General features: G+C 38.5%; 1 protein-coding gene across 1 annotated transcript in view; it reads left to right on the top strand.

The window, feature by feature from the left end:
- Positions 1 to 21,959, top strand: part of Tmem135 (transmembrane protein 135) — a 175,955-nt gene that overhangs the window by 15,446 nt on the left and 138,550 nt on the right. The window contains exons 2-4 of the mRNA XM_028774670.1: positions 6,721 to 6,848; positions 9,272 to 9,364; positions 21,778 to 21,811. Coding sequence (XP_028630503.1) covers positions 6,721 to 6,848; positions 9,272 to 9,364; positions 21,778 to 21,811 — 255 coding nt within the window. The remainder of the gene's footprint in view (positions 1 to 6,720; positions 6,849 to 9,271; positions 9,365 to 21,777; positions 21,812 to 21,959) is intronic.

Genomic DNA, 21,959 nt, shown 5'->3' with positions numbered 1-21,959 from the left:
ACACACACACACACACACACACACACACACACACACACACACACACAGACACTCACAAGCAAGCAGGACATGGACAGAGAGATATCCGAAGAGGAATCAGAGCATAGCAAGAAACAGACTAGAAAAACTGTATCAAGCAGAACACAGTTGTCAGCTTGGGTCCGTGATTTGACTTTGAGTTGTTCTTTTCACTGCTCTCAGATACCCCTTCTCTCAGAACCCCTCTCCATGCTGAGGCTGGTTCTTGCAGCTTCTTTCCGTGTTTCAGTCTCCTTAGCAACTGCACCTAGTTTGGTGCAGTTTAAACACACACACACACACACACACACACACACACACATGCCCCTACACACCTACACTCCCCCCCACTTTAACTTAGATGAGAGTATTAAAACCTTTCTCCTGTGCTTTTTTGTTCCCAGTTCTTGAAATGCTTCACTGCCTTGACATTTTCTGGTAATCTAGTTTATCACCTTCATACTCAGTTTTCCACAAATGAGCAATGCCATTTCTTTTTTCTTTTTTGTTGTGTAAAAAGTTTTGCATTTAGTAACTTGTGGTGGAATCTTTGTTCCTATCTGCACAGCCATTACTATGTATATATCTCTCAGTTTATTGTTTGTTTGTTTTTTTGTGCCCTACAGAAGCACTACTATTCTTTGCTTACAGTTTTCTATGCCTTTTCTCACCTATACCTTCTAATTACTTTCTCAGATTTCTTCAGTGAACCAATTTGGTGGTCCTACTCATATTATCTAGGCATGCTCCCAGCTCCAACCTTACTTCATGATGGCAGTTTTTTGTATGTTATCTCCATAGCAAAATACTCAGATAGTCAGCTTAAAAACGAGGCAGGTGTATTCTGTTCCATGGTTTTGGGGTTTCAATGCATGGCTTGCTTGGCTCTGTCGATTCTGAGTCTCTAATGAGGCAGCAAATACATGATGGTGGATGGTGGTATGTCAGAGGACTCTCATCTGATGGCCATCTGATGAGAGAGGAAGAGAGAAGTAGAGAGGAGATTGGAGGGGACTGTATCTCACGCTCCACTCAAAAGCATGCCGCAGTGGCCTAAGGCCTCTGACTGGTTCTCATCTCTTAATGTTTCCACAGTCTCCAAATATTACCACAGACTGAGGATTGAAACTATAACATGGGTCTTTGGAGGGCCTTTAAGACACAGTAGGAGTATTCAAGATGAGCTGGTCAATTTCTTTAAAGCAGTTGTTCTCAATAGGGGGCCGTTTTATTTCTGAAGAGATGTTTGTCAATGTCTGCATATTGTTTTGGTTGTCAAAACAAGGGGATGCTGTTGGCATCTTGTGTCATTAGGAATGAGGGAACGGGATGGGGGCCACAGGGAGCGGGAGACGGGATAGTATTAATCTTACAATGCACAGGAAGGATAGCTCCTAAAAATCAGACTGGCTCTGTGTTAGTAATATTGAGTTGCTGTGAGATCTTGCTTTAAAGAAATCCTTATTTAAAAGTGGTTAAGAATAGACACAACCCAAAATCTGTTACTGTAAACTATTTTATTTTTCCAAAGAAACTAGATTTGTTTACATGTAGAAATGGAGTTATTTTCAAGAGATGAATGGTCAACCTGTGGGCTAAAAGTGAATGCTAATTTATGGCTTGTTACTAATGAGTCTAATGCTGTGCTAAGCTCCTTTGAGAGCCAATTAGATTTGTCATTGTCCATGGTCAAAGGCTGCAATGTCAGTGCTGGTATGCTATCTCTATGGAAAATATATGACATATATCACATGGGGAAATCATAAATGAATAACAAGGGACTATAAATGCGTAAGTGCATATGGCGGTAGTGGATGGTAAATGTGTTGTGAATGGAGACTTGGAGGCCATGGAGTGGTATGTGTCAGTAGTGCTTACACTTGAGAGGCCAAGGCTAAACTAAGACCTTCATAAAGGTCTGGAGAGAACTTTAAAATTGTGACCTCGCCTCCCAATTATGTCTTTCCTCTGCACTGAGTGCTTTGGCTTGGTCCACGTTGGTCTTTCATGAGCTCACTCAAGCTGTTGGTACACCTTGACATACTTGTAAATGATCACAAAGGTATTTGTTTATGTTTTAGATACGTTAATATTTTGTGGTTTTATAACTTAGGTCTGAGGTCCATTCCAGAGCACTTTTTGTGTGTACTATGTGCACTTTTTTTTAACTGTATCCATATCTGCTCATATCTGATGTTTCCAGTATCACTTATTTTAAAAATACTTTTTTTTTTTTGCAGAGGAAAAGAGAGCTTACAGTGTTACTTAATTTAACCTCTTTATTAATTTTTATTTTATGCGTATGAGTGTTTGCCTGTGTGTATGGATGTATATCACAGGTGTGCAGTGTCCCTGGAGGACAGAAAAGGGAAAGTTTCTACACTTTACTACTGTTAGTGGATGTTTAGTGTGCTGGTATTTGGGCTAGACTGCAGAAGCTGGAAAATAATCTTTTGTTGAAGAGAAAGCATATGTTCTGAGCATATACGTAAGAGTAGAGCTATGATTAGATGTGGTCCATATTATCAAACAGTTTTGCACAGGAGTTATGCAACATTTGCAGTATCGTCAGCAATGTGTAAGGTCTGTAATTGTGCCTCTTTCCTATCAGCTCTTGTCTGGTCTTTCATTTTCATGATTTTGGTGTATGTGTTTCATCGGGTACTTCTCTGGTAGAAGTGAGAAGTATTTATTTGTGAGTATATTTCTGAAAACAAATACTCCTTATTTTGAGGTAGATGTAGATTCACATACATATGAATGAAATAATAGTGATTCCATGAACTTTTTATCCTTTTTCTTTTAATGGCATCTTCTTGCCAGACAGTGCTACAGTATGCAATAAAAGTCCTGACATTGATGTAGTCACAACAGAACACAAGAAGGGCGATGTCTCAGTTGCTCATAAAGAGGGGAAGCTGAGCCTGGTGTAGTGGCACACACCTTTAATCCCAGCACTTGAGAGGCAGAGGCAGGTGGATCTCCGTGAATTTGAGGCCAGAGGCCAGCCTCATCTACATGTCTACATAATGAGTTCCAGGATAGCCAAAGCTACATAGTGAAACTCTGTCTCAAAAATACAAAAATACAAAACCAAAAAACCAAAAAACCAAAAAACCAAAAACAAAAAGCCCCAGGAGGACCTGAGTTTGAATTGTTACCATTCAGATAAACTGCTGTGTATGGCTTTGTGCCTATAATCCCAGGAACTGGGAGGCAGAGACAGGAGGACTCTGGGTAACTCACTGGCCAACCAACCAGTGTAGTAGAATTTGTTCAAAGAGAGGGTCTTAGAATGAAAGGCAGACAGAGATTGAGGGAAACATAAGACATCAAATTCTTGCTTTCAGATGCCCACAGATATGTTTAGTGGTTACAAGTACTGGCTGCTCTTCCAGAAGACCTGGGTTCAATTCCTAGCACACAAATGATGGCGCATGGCCATCTGTAACTCCATTTCCAGGCAACCAGACTCGCTTTTCTGACTTCCTTGGGCACTGCACGCATGTGGTGCACAGATTAAGTGCAGACAAAACATCACTACACTTAAAATAAATAATAAATAAATAAATAAATAGACCTGAAACAGATTTGTCAGGGCAGCCATCCTTGAATTTGCTCTTCTGTAGCTGTGCTTTCACCTTCACATCCTTGTCCCCTTACCTTCTGTTGTCCAGTCAGTGATTCTTCCTTCCTGTACTTTGTCATCAGAGCAGTGTTAAAAAGTAAAAGTACAGCGAGTGGTCTTTGAGATTGGCCCCTTTCTCTTAGCATAGGTCGTTTTATATTAGTATCTTGTGTTTTTTCCTTTTTAAAACTTATGTTTTTAAAATTTCATATATATTTTCTTAGTTAGGATTATATATATATATATCTATATATATATCTATATATATATATGTATATATATTAGGATCCGTGTCAGGTGTGTCTTCCTCTGTCACCTCTCCATCTTACTTTTTTGAGAGTGTCTTTGATTGAACTCGAGGCTTCATTTCAGTTTGACTGGCTGGTGAGGGAACCTGAGACATGTACCCTGTCTCTGCCTTTCAGGGCTGGGATTACAGATGTACAACACTGTTGCAGTGCTTTTTGCATGGATGCTGGGATCTGAACTCAGGTCCTCATGCTTGCACAGAGAGCACTTTCAGCCATCTCCCCAGCTGTGACATTAGTTTTCATTTAGGCCATTCTAATGATTATATAGTGATAGCTCATTGTAATTTTAATTAACATTTTCCTATTCATTTATTTGGTATTTATATATTCTATTTGGAAAATATCTCTTCCTACCTTAATTCTAATTTGATTGTGTTTTTACTGTTGCCTTTAAGATTTACACACACACACACACACACACACACACATATTAGTTGCTAGTTTTTAATTAGATGCAGACTTTCTGTTTTCTCCTGTAGCATTTCTTTTGTTCTCCTGATGACACTGTCTACTGAATGGCTCTCTTACCTTTGTGGAATTGTTTTTGTGCCTTTATCAAAAATTAGATGTATCTGGATGAATGTCTTGGTTCTATATTTTGTTCTCCACATGTATTTGCATTGTCAGTATTGCACAGTTGATCTGGGAATAGTTTTTCTGCATTTTTAAAATTTTTATTTATAGCACTTCTACTTCCTTTGCTTTCTGTGTAAGTTACAGGAGTCTATTTTATTTACAGAGGTCTCTGTTGGAGTGTGTAAAGAATTGTGTTGGATCTGCATTTCATACTAGGTACAATGGACTTGTAATTTATGAACATGGCCTGTACAGCATATTGGATTTTGAGTCTCCCCACAGGCCCGTGTGTTGAAGACTTAGTTTCCTGACTATAGTGCTGTTGGAAAAGAGAGGCAGACTTAATGATGGGGCATGTGGAAGGAGGTTAGGCCATTGAGGGCCATTGACGGGAATATTTGGACCGTTGTCCCATTTTGTTTCTTTCCTTCCCTTTTTGGCTGCCACGTGTTCCTGCTCTGATATATTGCCTTACCCCACACAAAAGCCACAGAGTGGACTCATGGGCAGAGACCTTTGAACTGTGAGCTCCACTCTTCTAGTAAGCTGTTTCCCACAGGTGCCTCGTCTTAGTGCAGAGAAGCTGACTAATAGCTTGTCTCTGGTTTCTTCACCAGCATCGAGTAGTTTCTTTCATTCCTGTGTTTCACTATCAGTACCTTCTCTCTTAGGTTTAGGATTACCACACAGCCAAATGTATTATGGTTTGTCACTTACCCCCACTTCCATCAAGACTTTCATATGCCTTAAAGATAGGATTGGGCTTCCTTTTTCATTATTTCTTTGTATGGATGGCAGTTGAGTTGAAATAGGGGAGATGGTCAGTTTCAGAGACTTCATGGATGAAATAAGACCTTAGCAGAGGTCACTGGACTTGCTGGCCTCCAGCTTCAGGAAGTGTATTTTCTGGAAAGATAGGGGATGAATAGAGAGACTGTCAGCCTTCTTGTCTCTCCCCAGTGCCTCTTTCACCTCCCCTCTAATTCCCTAATCTTGCTGTTCTAACCTTTATTCCTCTTTACTGTTTCCTAACAATGGACAATGATTCCCTCTCACCTGTAAAAATTCTGTTATCTGTTCAGCTCCTCTTCTTCCCCGCTGAACCTTTGGTCAGCCTGCGCTATGCTCACTCCAGTGACTCTCCACCGCCCTGTGCATTAGAGTGCCCACATGGGATCACCTTCTAATCGTCAATCCCTATCATGAACATAGTATGATTATCTTTTACTTTATCCCCTGTAACATTACTAGTGCACTCACTGAGTAGATTCATATCTTCATTTTTATATCATCTCACTATGCCAGGGTTTTGGTGGTTTTAATTTAATTTAGAAATCATCCTTTTAAATTCAAAATTATCAAAAGCAAACCAAACAGGTTTTTAAACAAAACTCAATCAAACAAAGAAACATACATTTTCAATTTAAAACATAGAAGGTAATATTTTTCAATTTGAAATTACTAATTGAATCTCTCACACGTTTATAATTTTTAAATGTCTGTGGCATTTGGGTCCTTCCCATGTTATCATCACAGGACACTTTGTAGAAGTAGGTTTTCTCTTTCTCCCACTTGGGTTCTGGGATGGATACAGATCACCAGGCTTGGACGCAAGCACCTTTATCCTTTGAGCCAGCTTGTTGACTCATCATTTAATTTTTTTCTTTTTCAGGGCTTTAGAGTGCCTGAAATCATTAGCTTGTTTTATGCCTCACCTTTATCCCTCACAGCTGCTGTTTGAATCTCTGAATCATTGCTTAGCTTTTGGTATCAGACACTGAGGTTCCCTGAGATGGTAGGCTGGGCTGGCAATGGTTAATGGAGCTTTGTTGTATGTGTGATTTTATTTGGTTTGCAGTTTACCTTTTCTTTTGGAAAGTATATTTTTCACTTGAAAACTGCTTTTTCAGTTTACATGTACCTACCTTGGGGCTGACTTATCTTGTAATCTGTGTTGTAATTATTTTTGTGATTATTTTTATTGTTAATTTTATTTTTATTAATGTACCTACTTTGAAGCTCACTTGTCATAGGACCATGAGGAGATGGTGGTGGTGGTGGTGGTGGCGGTGGTGGTGTTGGTGGTGGCGGTGGAGGGTGCTCTTTTTATTTAGTAGCTTCCATATAAGAGTGAATATAAGTGGAAACAGTTGGTTGGCTTAAATAACAAAGCCTCCCTCTTTCCAGATTGCAGCTGTTCTCCGGAAGCGGAAGCTGGAGTATTACCTGTACAAGCTGCTTCCCGAGATCCTCCAGTCTGCCTCCTTCCTGACCGCTAATGGGGCCTTGTATATTACTTTCTTCTGCATTTTAAGGTTGGTACTCATAGTCACCAAATCCATGTTAATGAATTTGCTTTATTGAAATGGAAACTGTCTTAGTTACTGTTCTGTTGATGTGAAGAAACATCATGATTGGGGCAACTTACAATGGAAGTCATTTAAAGAAAGCCCATGGGCTTGCATGCAGCCTCAGAGTGTGAGTCTATGATCCCTGGACCTGGAACATGGTGGTAGGCAAGCATAGTGTTGGAACAGTAGCCCAGAGCATATATCCTTATCCTGATCCACAAGGTGTTGGGCAGAGGGGGAGAAAGAAGCAGAAGGGAGAGTGAGAGTAAGGGAGAGAAGGCTTGGTGTGGGTTTTTTAAACCTCAAAGTCCACCCTAGTGACACATGTCCTCCTCCAAGGCCACACTCCTCCTAGCTTTTCCTAAACACTCCACCAACCAGGAACCAAACATTAAAATATATGAACTTATGGGCTCCATTATCATTGAAACCCTACAGAAAGAAGATCTATTTGCATAATTGTTATTCAGGTTACTCTCTCTTTACTTTAATCTGTGAAATGACATTTACCTACAAGGACATTTGTAAAGTCAAGAGCCTTAGGTCTTGGCCTTATGCAGTAAATGTCAAATTACTGGCATGATTATGCAACAAAAACTCTTCAATATATCATTTGTTTTCTAAAGCCTACTGTAGCTTTGAAATTGTTGGTCAGGATTTCTGATCAGAAGCAGAATTTAATAATGGCCCGATATTCAAGGCAAAGTCATGTAAGGTTGGAGCCAGAGCAGAGCATGGCTGTACATCCTAAATAAGCCCCTGGTGTCTCCTCCTGCTGGACAGTGATTCAGGCATGCTCTCCTTGCCTGTGCTGCCTACTGTGTGCGCTGACAGGTGGCTGCTCAGTCTTTTGAGTGCTGCTCTTAACAACTTCTCCCTGCTGTTGGAAGCACACATTTGTATCTGTCAAGTTAGAAGCCATTTCATCTTATCCTCATGCTTGTTTTGTCTTTGGTCGTTTGTATACTTTAGTTAGAATTAAGCATGTAATTTCCAAACTGTCTCATGGACTTTTTCCTTGGAGCACTAGTATTTATAAACTTCACATAGTGGAGGAAGGAACCAGTAAGGTTTCATGCTGCGAAGAAGATTGCTCCTTTAAATTGACTTGGACGTCTGTGGAAGGAGCTTGAGCCTGTGAGCTCAGCAGTGAGTGGCACAGTTGCCCTGGAGGTTGCTATCACAGCATACTCCTGTGAACTGTCAAACAGTGGAAGTGGAGTATGTTCAATAGAGAGGCTGGTGGTGTCCTCTGGAGCTGTCTTCCTAAGCCCTCTTTCTGTTAGAGCATGTATTCAGTAACTTGGTAGATCCTGTAAGAAAAATCTACCTATAGGCTTTTTAGGCAAAAGGTTTTCAATATCTCATAAATGCTTAAACTGAGTGTTTATGGCAGTTTAATAAGCCCAAACTTCAGTTAAAAAGATTATTTTTTCAGATTCTTGATCCTGTCTTGTCCCCACAAGATCATTTTTCTCAGATCCTGTCTTGTTCCCATACCCCCCAATATGTATATGTATGTATATGTGTATGTGTGTATGTGTGTATGTGTGTATATGTGTATATGTGTATATGTGTATATGTATGTATATATAATTAGAATTTTTAGAGGCTAGTTCTCCCTTTCTTAGGAGCATAACTGTTTTGACAGAAAAACGTGTCTGAGGCAGGGTAGCATATGGCTTTAATAGCAGAACTCTAGTGGTTAAGGAGTTTGAGGCCATCCTGAACTATGTGAGTGAGTTCCAGTGTAGCCAGAACTACAAAATAAGATCCACCCTTCTCAAAACATATATTACATGTTTCTAAATTTATTTGGAAACAAGCAGTTAAGCCATTTTTAATATTTCCAGTACTTTCCAGATCCTGACTTCCAAGTAACAAATGGTAGTAGATAAGAAATAGTTTCCACGTAAAGCTAAAAAGTATAAACTATTAGCAAGCACTGTAAGTAAACATGAGGGTGGTAGAGCATAGATGGAATTCTTTTTAACATACCTCTTCTGAGTCAGGTGGGTGGCACACACTACACTCAGGAGAGGAGGCATGTGACTCCTTGGCCAGAGGCTAGCTAAAAGATGGAATGGAATATACAGCGAAACTGTCTCAAAAAACCAAAACAAATCTAAGTCACACAGCAGTCCAGAACTACTGTATCAAAAAGAACATAGGCAATGCTTGTAGAAACTGTTGCTTTTTCTGAAAATTTACTGTTGAGTCCTGCTTTGTTCTTACAGAGAGACATTGAGTCTAGTCTGGGACCTGGTGTGTTTGGGGTACTGTAGGATATTTGGATAGAAGGCAAGTGGAGAAGAGAAAGTTCTGTTTATAAGTGCTAAAATGATCAACTAGGAGTTTCATACAAAAATTACAAATTTGAATTTCAGGAAGATCCTTGGAAAATTCTACTCATGGACTCCTGGCTTTGGTGCTGCTCTGCCAGCCTCATATGTGGCTATTCTAATTGAAAGAAAAAGCAGGTAAATTTTACACATCTACATGTTTAATGAAATAAGTTATTTTACTAATAACTGGGAGAATTTCATTATTGCCTCTTACTTATTATTGTTCAGGGATGGCAAATCTGTCCCTACGTATTTTTTTCCCATTCTGCAGTTATTTGATTGAAAATTAATTTTATATGAACACTTTGTTTATTGTCTATAAAATAAATGTAAGTATCTTATAAATATGCAATACAAAAATAAATATAAATATAAAAGTAGAGACTAGAAATACCAGCTTCTTTTTACTAAAGTAATAGAAGGTTCTATGATAACAGCCTAATGAAAGCACTGGAATATGAAAATTCCAGTGGAAGCCTGTTTCCTTAGCCACATAGCATCCTTGTCATATCTAAGACAGTTAATAATAAATTTTGTTTTGCTGTCTAGGTCTGTTCTCTGCTACAAGCTCATTGAGTAACTTGTCATACCAGTTGTATTCTATAAAGAATCTTGTGGATAGCTTTTTTTTTATTGTTTGTCACATAAAATTTTCCATGTGAACTCATTTATACTATAGAAGCTTACATAAGTGGTTTAGTCAGGGGATAGTTGATGTTAAGGCTTTTTCATAAAAGTATATTCGTTGTTGCATGGATTGCTAGACTCAGAGACCTGGTGATGTTGTAATGTCTGAAAATTCAAACCCTGTTTTATTCTGCCTCAAAGGACAGCATACTACAGAGCTCAGAGGGACTCCAGAGCCAGCCTCTGGCTTAATAGTCTGGTTCCACCATTAACTGTGTCACCTCCTTAGCTTGTTCTTCACTTGAAAAATAGAAGCAACGATAGTCACTGTCACACTTTCAGATAATTTAGTTAATGTATGGAAAAAATAATTAGAACAACACAGTTGGTAAGTATTACTTTTTTTTTTTTGTTTTTGTTTTTTTGATTTTTTTTTGCCTGTAAGTAATTCTGTAAGAAAGAATTATTCTGCTGGTGGCATCTCAAATCAGCTTTAAAATACAAATATTGTTTTTGAAAGCATATCAAAAGATACATGAAACTTTAAGTTGTTTGTTTTTGCTTTTCCTTTTGGATGGGAGATTACTTCCTAGAGCATGGGCAACTCAGCAGCAGCTACAAGACTGAAGAAAAACACCCTCTTCTCCACAAGCATCCTTTAGTCAGCATGCTACGATTGACTGTTAGCACTTAAGCAGGGTTAGTTTTATAGTTACGTGCCCATTTCAGCAGGGCACATGACAAGAATTCCCACATAACCACCAGAGTCAGCAGTTTGCAGTTTACAATTTCACTTTATTTTGCATGTAACTGCACATGTGTGCATATGTGGCTCTGTGTGCTTATCATGTGGAACTATATTGTAGACATTAGTACTCTTTATCTGAAACTTTATCAAGACAATTCCCCATGAAATCGCAAATGCTCCCACATATAAGAAAACCAACAGATCTTCCTTGCTTTTGTGTGTAAGCATTATTGTTTGAAATTGTGTTTATTCTAATGTTAAAGTTGTATTGCTTTTACTATTTAAAGCTTTGAATATCCTCACCACTGCTATAAATATTCTGTAGATTATGATTATAATGGATTTATTGATGTCCTTTTCTGGAAATTCCTTCATCATAGGCTGTGTTATTTCTCTGATAAGTAATTATTTTGCAGTGAGTCTAAAATGATAAAAGAGCCTATTGCTGTTAACTCTGTTTTGTTGCATCCTTACCTGAGAGTGTTGTTTGCAGTATTTGCTTTTTTATAACCTAATAAGGTTTTCTGTATAGCTTAGTTTGTATCCAGCATAGTGGCTGGATATGAAAATAACTCAAACAGTAGCCTTTCTTTATACAAACGATAAATTTGAAAGAAATTAGGGAAACAACACCCTTCACAATAGTCACAAATAATATACAATATCTTGATGTAACTTTTACCAAGCAAATGAAGATCTGTATGTGTGACAAGAACGTCAAATCCCTGAAAAAAGAAATTGAAAAAGACCTCAGAAGATGGAAAGATCTCCCATGGTCATAGATTGGTAGGATTAACATAGTAAAAGTGACCATCTTTCCAAAAGCATTCTACAGATTCAATGCAATCCTCATCAGAATTCCAACACAATTCTTTACAGACATGAAAAGAGCAGTTCTCAACTACTTACAGATTGAGAAAAAAAATCTTCAGTAACCCTACATCCCAATAGAGGGCTAATATCCAAAATTTATAAAGAACGCAAGAAGTTAATCTCCTAAAAATTAAATAACCCCATTAAAAAATGGAATACAGTGCTAAACATATTCACAACAGAAGAATCTCGAATGGCCCAGAAGCACTTAAATGTTCAAAGTCCTTAGTCATCAGAGAAATACAAATCAAAACAACCTTGAGATTCCACCTTACACCAATCAGAATGGCTAAGACCAAAGCTCAAGTGACAACACATGCTGGTGAGGATTTGTAGTCTCTCCATTGCTGGTGGGATTGTAAGCTGGTACAACCACTCTGTAAATCAATCTGGTGGTTCCTCAGGAAATTGGAAATAGTTCTACCTGAAGACCCAGCTATAACACTTTTAGGCATATACCCAAAACATACACCACCATACCACAAGGACACATGCTCCACTATATTCATAGTGGCCTTATTTGTGATAGCCAGAAGCTGGAAACCACCCAGATGACCCTCAACTGAAGAATGGATACAGGAAAAGTGGTTCATTTACACAGTGGAATACTATTCAGCTATTAAAAGTGAAGACATCATGAATTTTGCAGGCAAATGGATAGAACTAGAAAGTATCACTCCAGGAGAGGTAACCCAGATTCAAAAGGACGTGATGCATCATATGTACTCACTTATAAGTGAATATTAGCCAAAAAGTACAGAATACCTAGGATACAACCCACAGACTGTAAGAAGTGTAACAAGCAGAAAGGTCCAAGTGAGGATGCTTCAATCCTACCTAAAAGGGCGATGAAAATAATCATGGTAGGCAGAGGGAGAGCAGGGGAAAAGGGGAACAGGATCAGATATGTGGGGGAACAGGAGAGAAGCCCAGAGGACCAAGAGAATGAGTGCTAGTAAGCAGCCTCCAGCAGTGGTTGGTAGGGGAACCCTATAGAAAATACCAGAGACATGGGAGGTGAGAGACTCTAAGGACTCAGTGGGAGTGACCTTAGTCAAAATGCCCAACATTGTGGAGAGGGAACTGGAAGAGTCCACCTCCACTAGACAGACAGGGCCTCAAGTTACTAACCCACAGTAAAAACAATTCTGATCCAGAATTGTTCCTGTCCCAGAAATGCAGGGACAAAAATGGAGAAGAGACTAAAGGAAAGATGGTCCAGTGACCTGCCCAACTTGGGATCCGTCTCATGGTGGTGGGAGTATACCACAGCCTGACACTATTACTGATGCTGTGATGTCCTTACGGATGGGAGCCTAGTATGGCTGTCCTCTGAGAGGTCCTACCAAGCAGCTGACTGAGAAGGACACAGATATTTACACCCACCATTGGACTGAAGTTGGGGGCTCCTATGGTTGAATTAGGGGAAGGATTGAAGAAGCTGAAGGGGAGGGTCACCCCAAGACCAGTGTCTCCATTAACCTGGACCCCAGGGAGCTCCCAGGGACTGATCCCATACAAGGGCTGGTCCTGAGGCCCTTGGTACATACGTAGTAGAGGTCTGCCTGGTCTGGCCTCAGTGGAGAAGATGGGTTTATCCTCAAGAGACTTGAGGCCCCAGGGAAGGGAGAGCCTTGGTGGTGGTGGGAATCACCCTCTTAGAAGCAAGAGGGTGATAATTATGTTATATAGAATCTATCTTCATCTTGTGATAGAGTCTCTGGTATTAAAATATGTGAAGGACTTGATATCATGGCATACACTTTTGCTGACAGTACTGCAGAGGCAGCGTCAGAGGCAAAAGTGCCTCTGAGTGTGAGGCCAGCCTGGTCTCCTTAGTGAATTTCTGGTCAGCCAGGGCACTATTCTAAGTCCATGTCTAAAACAAACAAACAAATGTTTGATTCCCTTTAGCTTGAGTTCTGTCTTGTTTTATATATCACAATCAGAATTCCTTTTAGTTTTGCTTAGTAGGTCTTAACATTTGAAATAGTTTATGTATCTCTCATTTTGTTTGGTTCAACAATTTAAAAGTATTCATGTTTTAATTAATATGTATATTTATATTATTTTAATTAAATAAATTTAATTTAAATATCATTAAATTATATTTAGTTGATATGTATATCTACATTGATGTTGTTTCTTGATATCACTGTCATGTTTGCTTTTTAATTTTGCATATCATCCTCAGTGAAATACTGCTTGACCCATCTGCTCTTCTCTGCATCAAAAGTGCATAGACTCAGCAGTGCAGTGTTGCTTCAGCCCTCCACCAGCCTTCCCCATTACAGCTACTGTGGGAGTACAGTGTGAAACTAGGAGGGGGCATTTCTCTCAGCTACCTGCAGAACTCTGTGTTCCTGTTTTAACTGTACTCATGTGTGTGTGTGCAGTTCTGAGCAGCTTGACCTCATGAGTTGACTTGTTTAACCCCTGTTACTGCTGTCTTTACACAAAAGGATTTCATCACCACAAAGGTTACCTGCCCCCAGGGACAAGTAACCTGGTGTGCACTTGGATATGTCATGTTGAGGACTTGAACAATTACAGCAATGGCTTTTTCTTTTAAACTAAGCATCATGCTGTTGATCCACCCAAGATTCAGTCTTTTTCTATTGCTTAGTTTTCCATTATAGAAATATACTGGTGTGTATTTATGATTTATTTATTCTATTGATATTTTATCCATGAACATGGTATTATTACTTTCCATCTATTTTGATATTTTTGAAATTCCATCAGCTTTTGTCATTTGTAAGATAGAACTTTTATACCGTTTCAATACAATTATTGTGTTATTATTATAAATTTTTTTCATCCTTTTAAAAGTATGATGGTTTTAAATATATTCATAAATTTGTTCAAGCTTCACCATGGTCCAGTCCAAGTATTTTATTTTCACCTCCAGTGAAACCCCTTTAGTAAGTCATACCCATCCCCAACTGACCCAGTCCTAGCCAATCAATTAATTTCATGGCTACATTTTTTCCTCTGAGTGTTTTATGTTAGTGGAATCACACAGTATCTGGCCATTAGTGAGCGATCCTGTTTGCTCAGCTGATGGCTTGAAAGTCAGAATATCATGTGCATCTCTGCTTCACTGTTCATTGCTCTCAGAACACCCATGCTCTGGAGTTTTAGACCCTTTAGGCTTCCAGTTGTGAATGATGCTGCCCTAATCTTGTGTACATTGCTATATGGACTTGGAATGTTTGCACTTTGCTGGAGAATGAACCTAGCTGTAAAATTGCTGGCTTAGCCTGGCAACCATGTTTAACCTTTTGCAGAACTGTTGTTCATTAAAGTGGCTACTTGGTTTCTGTTCACTATGGAGGCACTATAAGGAAGGTCTTTTGCAGAGTGGAAAGTAGTGTCTCAGTGTGATATTGGTTTGCATTCCTCAGATGGCTAGTGATACCAGACATCTTTTAATTTATATCTTCTATAAAGAATTGCCATTTTCTTATTGTATTATTTACATTTTACCTATTGAGTATGACTATTTTTAGATACTCTGAATGCACATCTCTTGTATCTGGAATTTGCAAATATTCTACCATGTTCTGTGCATCAATCTCACTACGTTCTTGGTCATGTCTTTCAGAACACAAAAATATTTTGATTAAGGGCAGTTTGTCTTGTCATTTCTTTATTTTTTCTCCTTTTCTTCCCTCCCTCTCCCTCCCTCCCTCCCTCCCTCCCTCCCCCCTTCCCTCCCTCCCTCAACAGAGTGTTCCTTTACAGTCCAGGCATATTTTTGAGCTCACTGTGTATCCTAGGCTGGTCTTGAACTTGTGATTCTCTTTCCTCAGTTTCCCAAGTGCTGAAAGTACAGATATGCCCCACCATGCCTGTCTCTCTCTTTTTTTTTTTTTTTTATTAAACTTTAGTTGATTTTGTTTTTGGTATCATGTTTGTGAAACATAAACATCCCAAAGATTACTCCCATTTTCTTTAAAAGCTTTATAGCTTTAGTGTTTATATATCAGCCTTTCATCTATTTTGAGTTACTTTTTTGTGTGTGATTGGGAGTATGCAAACATAGTGTTTATATTTCATTTTCTGTATGCCTATTACTATTGCATGTAAATGTCATTTACCTTTTGTCCTAATGACCTTTCTGAACTAATTTGTCCTGGGAGTTGGTGGCACATTCCTTGGAAATTTTGACAGTAGATAACTGTTACCTGTCAGTGGGAAAGCTTTGCTTCTCTCCTATTCTCCTAGCCCTGATCCTGGTACTAGCAAATGGTACTCAGTCTTTTACCATAAACTGTGATACTGTAAGCTGTAGTATATTTAAGTGTGCTTTATCAGCTCTATAAAGTTCACATTTCATATTTAAGGTTGTACTAAATATAAAGATCTCTACTAATTTCTTATTATTAATTTATAAAACTGAAGTTATACATATTTCAACATTATTGATTTAGTACTAAAATGAAACGTCGTTGTTGTTATTATGGGAGGAAGACAGACTTATAACTGTGTTTTTAGTTCACAGGGAAATCAACAGTGTGCGGGTAGAAGCAGCCAGAAATGTGATTAGCTTTAGGGGGAAGGATGTGATGAAATGAAATTGGAAGTTTCCTCTACAATGCCATAGAAAGTCTCAGGAAAGAGGTTGTCTGGGGTTGAATTCTAGGAATCGAGTGTCTTATCTTCAACAACTGACATAATATCTTTGACAGAGTGAAAGAAACAGGGAAATAGGTTAGGCAGCAATAGTACTTGGTTATTTTATTTTATTTTTTGTTGTTGTTGTTGTTTTGCAATAGTAATATTTGTAGTTTTTAAACTTGGAAAGGTTTATTGACAGTGAGAACTTTTCTCTGATATTGGAATCATGTGCTGCTCATCCATGTGATATCTTTAGTTTCTATGAGATGCAAACGTAGAAAGTAGATTTATCTGCATTTTCTCTGTGCATAGTAGATACCTACAAATGTGTTTTTATGTTCTCCGTGCCCTCCCGTCTTTTTTCCCCTGGTTCTTATCCATTTTACCCTGACATCCCAGGCATCCATTAGTCCACCAGTCCTCCCAGAGTTAAGCACTCTTTGCCAATTAGTTCCTCCTACCAATGGAAAGAGAGACACTGAGTTGGGTCCTAATCACATCACTATGAGCTTCTGAGATAGCTTTGAAGTTGTTTCCAGGGCTGCTTTAAAAACTTGTGCCACAAAGAATGGGGTTCATCTTAGCCCAGCTGGAAGCCTGGTAACATCTAGTTTACCCCCAGGAGGGCTGCTAAGAAGCCTTTCCTCAATCTTGGAAGTGCCTCCTCATCCAGAAAGAAGTTGTTCTGATTGTTTTTTTTTTTTTTTTTCAGAATTGCTGTGGAATTTGCTTTGATATTTAGTTTTACTTTGGATAAGTTAATACAGTATGCTTAAAGATGGATTAAACGAAAACTGCAGTTTCATTTTAAGCACATTTTGATTGAGTTATTAAGCAGTATAATAGTTAAGAAACATCTAAGCAGACAGAGCAAAGATAAAAAGAAGGATGTAATATGCAAATCAAGGGGTCTTGTGAGTTTGGTCTCTGAGTTCTTGATATACTTGTATTTCCACAGCAAGGTTTGGCCACCAATCTCTGATGTGCTCGATCTGTTCGGTGAATAGGACGTTCCTGTGATAGAATGGGATCCTGCACTTGTCCTTTAGACTGAGAGCTTGTCTTGCATTCTTATGTCTTAGAGGGGAAGTACTTATATTCTTCTGCCATATTCTAAGGGATTATACCTAAAAGGGCTTTCTGAGGTAGTCAAGTAGAGTCTTAATTGAAGTAGACTTAGACTGTTTGGAAACTGTCTTTGTTTCTATGTTACCTCCTTTTCTCCTTGTGGGATATAGACATACTTTATATGTGTCTTTAATAATAACATATGTATGTATTTAGAATTCAGAAGTTAGATTGTTCCTGCTAGGCCCCCCAGTAACCTCAGAAAATGCAGTATCCAGTATCAGTCAAAACCTAGGGGCTAAAGAATATATGCAGTAATGTTCAAAATGAAGCCCTGCTATTCCTTCATTGAAAAGTGATAGTAGGGCTGTTGGAAGATGCCACTGTTTAGGATCTGGGCAGGATGTACTTTATAATCTGCTAAAGTGTTATACAAATTTAATTATTCTGCTTTCTATAGGTGTGTTGATGCTGTGATTGCAGGGCTAGTTGATGTAACAGTGATTTAGTGTAGCTGCTAAAAGAGTAGAAAGTGGGGGAGGGGGATTCGGAGGGAGAGGGAGATGGAGAGGGAGATGGAGAGGGAGACTGAGAGGTAGTGACTGGCTCAAAAAAAAAAAGAGACATTAGCAGAGTGAGTGGGAGGTGACTATTGGCTTGACTCTCTGTAGTCTCTGGTCAGCTGCTTGAGAGGGAAGAGTTATGGCTGTTAAGGCTATCCTTCCTTAATAGTGCGTATTGTGATGACCGTGTTCCTTCTCATGTGATAGGGTTGAAGCTGTTGAGTTGAAGGTCTGTAAACAGCTAGCAGTGATGATTCATTCTGATGAAAATCATGATCCCAGGCTGAGGAGGCCTTCAAGGTTTCTGTGGCATTGTCAGCAATGCTGAAGGTCAGGAGGAATATGAGGTGAAATGAACCACAGAGAAAGAGCTGAGCTGGTCAGTGAAAGAATTTCTGTCCAGGCTACAAGATGACCTCAAGGAGGCAACATGATGGGTAGACAATACAAAGGAAAGTATAGAAGATTTGAGATAGACCAGGAAACTAAGAGAGCCAGATACTATACTGGGTATAATAGGCTACATCCTGCTGAGGAAGGAGACTTGGGTAGATTCAAGCCTGTTGTACCTCAGGATCAGTTACAGAATAGTCAGATCTATGACATCACAAAGTGGGCAGGATTCCAGCATGAAGGAGTCTCTTGGATATCCATAGAGTTCTGCATCACATCTCACTTGGCTCTTGGGTACTAGGTTCTGGTGGTTGGCAGAGGGCCACCTCGAGGTTCTGTCCTGCAGGGTATCTTGAGCTGGGTTGTTCAAGTACTCCCAGCCATATGTACAGTGGGAACTTCTTTATAGCTGCTCATTGTGGCCACTGCAACTCCCAAATTTGACAGCTCAGCACTCCAGAGACAAGCCAGAAGGAAACGATGGAACAAAGTGAGGTGGCCCTTCTAGTGCTGATACTGTTTTCTCCATCAGATCGAAGTCAGGAGTACAGTATAGGAAGGAGTTTGACGACCTTATTTTTAAGTATTTTAAAAAGGGAAAATTTAAAATTGTACTGTCAGTACTAATAGGAAGTTTCCGAACTACTCTTCCTAGTCATTGGCACCAGGAACTGGTAGTGTCTTCTGACAAAACCAAAGAAAACAGGAGGTGGCCAGAGCAAAGCCTCTGGGGGTGCTGGACCTAGTCCTGTCAGTGTGTTCTTATTTTTCATTTACTTTATTTTTATAGCCTTTATTTTTCATTTACTCTCAGAGCAAATGGCATGCATCCCTTTAAACTGAACACGTCTTACTTTGTAAACCATTATAGGTGTGTTTTTGTTTTACTCTGATAAGAGTGGGGCCCTAATTTCAGAGATACAGAATTCAGAGCGGAAAGTAAATTTTTCCTGTTTTTCATCTTATAAGTAAATCAAAGTAGCTTCAAGCTTGTTATTGATGGCCCAAAGGAATCATTTTTAAAAAGCCCTGGGTGAAGGAGAAAGAGAGGTTCCTAGAGACTCTTTCACTAACCAAGTGTTTATGTTTAAGTTTGTTTATATTTGTATGTATGTATCTGTTTAAAACCAAGGGAATTATCCTCCTGTAAATTATAATTGACAACTTGATAAAAGCAACTTTATAGATCTTATTATGACTTAAAACATAAAAAGATTGTGAGTGTGTGTGTGTGTGTGTGTGTATGTGTATGTATGTGTTTGTGCACATGCTTATATGTTGAGGTTAGAGGACTGCATTTGAGGGTCAGTTCTCTCCTTCCTATGAGCATCATGGGGATTGAACTCAGGTTGTCAGGATTGATACCAGGTACCTCTACCTTATGAACCATCTTTTTGGCCCACCAGTGATTTATATATACATTCGCATACATACAAACACATGTACTACATATATGTATGTAAATATGTCTGTCTGTCTGTCTGTCTGTCTGTCTGTCTGTCTGTCTGTCTATTTGTCTTATTTTGCTGAGGAACATTTGCAGCAACTGAGGAGGCAACATCCCCAAGTTCACAGTGTATGAGAATGCTGCTATCCTTACCCTTAGGTTGACTGGTCACATTTTAAATATTGATGATACAATTATAATCACATCATTTCTCACCTCCTCTAACTCTTTCTTTGCTCCCTTCACCCCAAATTTATGGTCCCTTTTCCCTTGTTAGTCACACACACACACACACTCACACACACATACACTCTAACTTGCTGAATTTGTTTAGCATTGCTTATATGTATATAATTTTAAGATTGACAACTTGATATTAGCTAACAAATTTCCATTCCTGGTGAAGACTAATCCTCCCTCTGTCAACAGTTCTTATTTGCCTATAGTTCTTTGTCTAGGGGTGACATAATGTGAGCGTTCCCCCTTCCTCATTACTGTGTCTGTTGGCATTGGTCTTACTTGGGTCTTGTTCAGTCTGCCATATTGTTGGGGTGTTATGCATGAAATGTGTCTGTTATTTATAGTAGCTTTCCTGTTTTGCTGTCTTTTTTCTGCCCCCTATCCTATGATATTCCCTGAACTTTAGGGCAAGAACTGTGTTGTTAACTTAGCCACTGGGGCTTGGTACCTTATACTTTTTCTCTGCATTTTGACCAGTGTTCTGTGATGGTCTCCATCTGTTAAAAATAGTAGCTTCTTTGATGAGGGGTGAGAGCCACACTAATCTGTGAGTATGAGTGGAAGTATTTATAATGCAGTTAGGAATTATGCTGGCTTACCAGTATGCTTGTAGTAGGTTCTTCCTTAGGATCCTTGACCTTACCAGCCCTGGGTAGTTGGCTAGGTTTCTAGTCCCAGGAAAGATTTCTTTCCTGTCAGCAGGCCTTAGGTCCAATTAGGTTGATTACCGCCAAGATATGACTGGATAATTTATTTTCCTTAGACAATTTTATATTTGACAAAAGGTGAGCAGATAAGTAATTCTGTTTTTTTTTTCATTTTAGTTATAAGATACAAGGGAATAAAAGTTAACTAGAATTCTGGTGTCCTTAATTTATTTCATAAGTCTTAAGCCATACTGCCTATGTGTAGCTTTGGAAGTATTAGTCTTAGCTGTTTTTTAAATGTAAACAGTCAAGAATGTATATGATTATGACACAGTTGCATCTATTATATTACATACATAATTGCATGTGTAGTAGTGATATGTAAGCCTGGCATGAAGGTGATGGATACTAGCAACTTGTTTTATATATGAAGTACTTTTCCTCTGGGTCCTGCAAGTGCTTGTCATTCATAGCTGAGTGAGATTTTGAATTTTCTATTTATTATTTGCACTCTTCCCTTGAACTCTTATTAAAGCATGAGACCTTTCCTTTAGAGAACAGAATGTATTTCTCTTATTTCGCAAATGCACTTAAAGTAATTTAAAAGCTGTCATTATCTTTGAGATAATTTTGAGGTCTCATTAAACATGTTTGATAAAAGTATTGTTTCTGTAGCTGTATTTAGAGAACTTTTGTTCTCTTTTTCACATGTCTACTTAATAATGTGATAAATGGGAGGGTTTGTAATCAGTTACAAATGGATTATAGTTTTATATGAATAAATTGCAGTGGGTTTTGTACAAAATAACAAGATAATCTGATATTTTGATAAAATTGCATTTGAATTGTTCTGGCCTTGACTTTTTGACAAGGTAAGAATTTCTTCTTACTGAATTATGGATCCTATAGCACAGTAAAGATATAACAAGTGTGTGTCAGAAGTACCAGCTACTCTGCAGGGGTTCTTGAATCTAGACATTTGAGACCAGACAGGCCAATAGAGGAATCTCAGAAGAGGGAAAAAACTAACATTAAATAGAGAGATTTCAGTGGAATTTCTAATAACAAAGTGATATTAATTCAAAATATTTAATAACAAACAAGTAGAATCTTATGACTTATTATATTACTAGAATGATCTAGAGAATCAATGTAGGATCACATTCAAAAGATAGCTCAACACAATTTGCTTACTTTCTAATATATTAGTACGGTTTTAGACTTCTGGTAATTCTTCTTGATAGTTTTTTTGATAATGATAAAGTGATTTAAAAGTCAGATCAAAGCTTAATCTTTCTTTTTTTAAAAATTATTTACAGGAGAGGGCTGCTCACAATTTATATGGCCAACTTGGTAAGTAAAGGTTTTTTTTTTCCTTTTTTCTAAATGAAAAAAAATTCTATAGGATGGACTGTCTTTCTTTCTTTCTTTCTCTCTTTCTCTCTTTCTCTCTTTCTCTCTTTTTCTCTTTCTCTCTCTCTCTCTCTCTCTCTCTCTCTCT

This window comes from Grammomys surdaster, unplaced genomic scaffold, assembly GCF_004785775.1.
Source record: "Grammomys surdaster isolate TR1022 unplaced genomic scaffold, NIH_TR_1.0 242, whole genome shotgun sequence".
Taxonomy (NCBI): Eukaryota; Metazoa; Chordata; class Mammalia; order Rodentia; family Muridae; genus Grammomys; species Grammomys surdaster.
The sequence above is the reverse complement of the archived record's forward strand: the minus strand, read 5'-3'. Positions and strand labels throughout refer to the sequence as shown.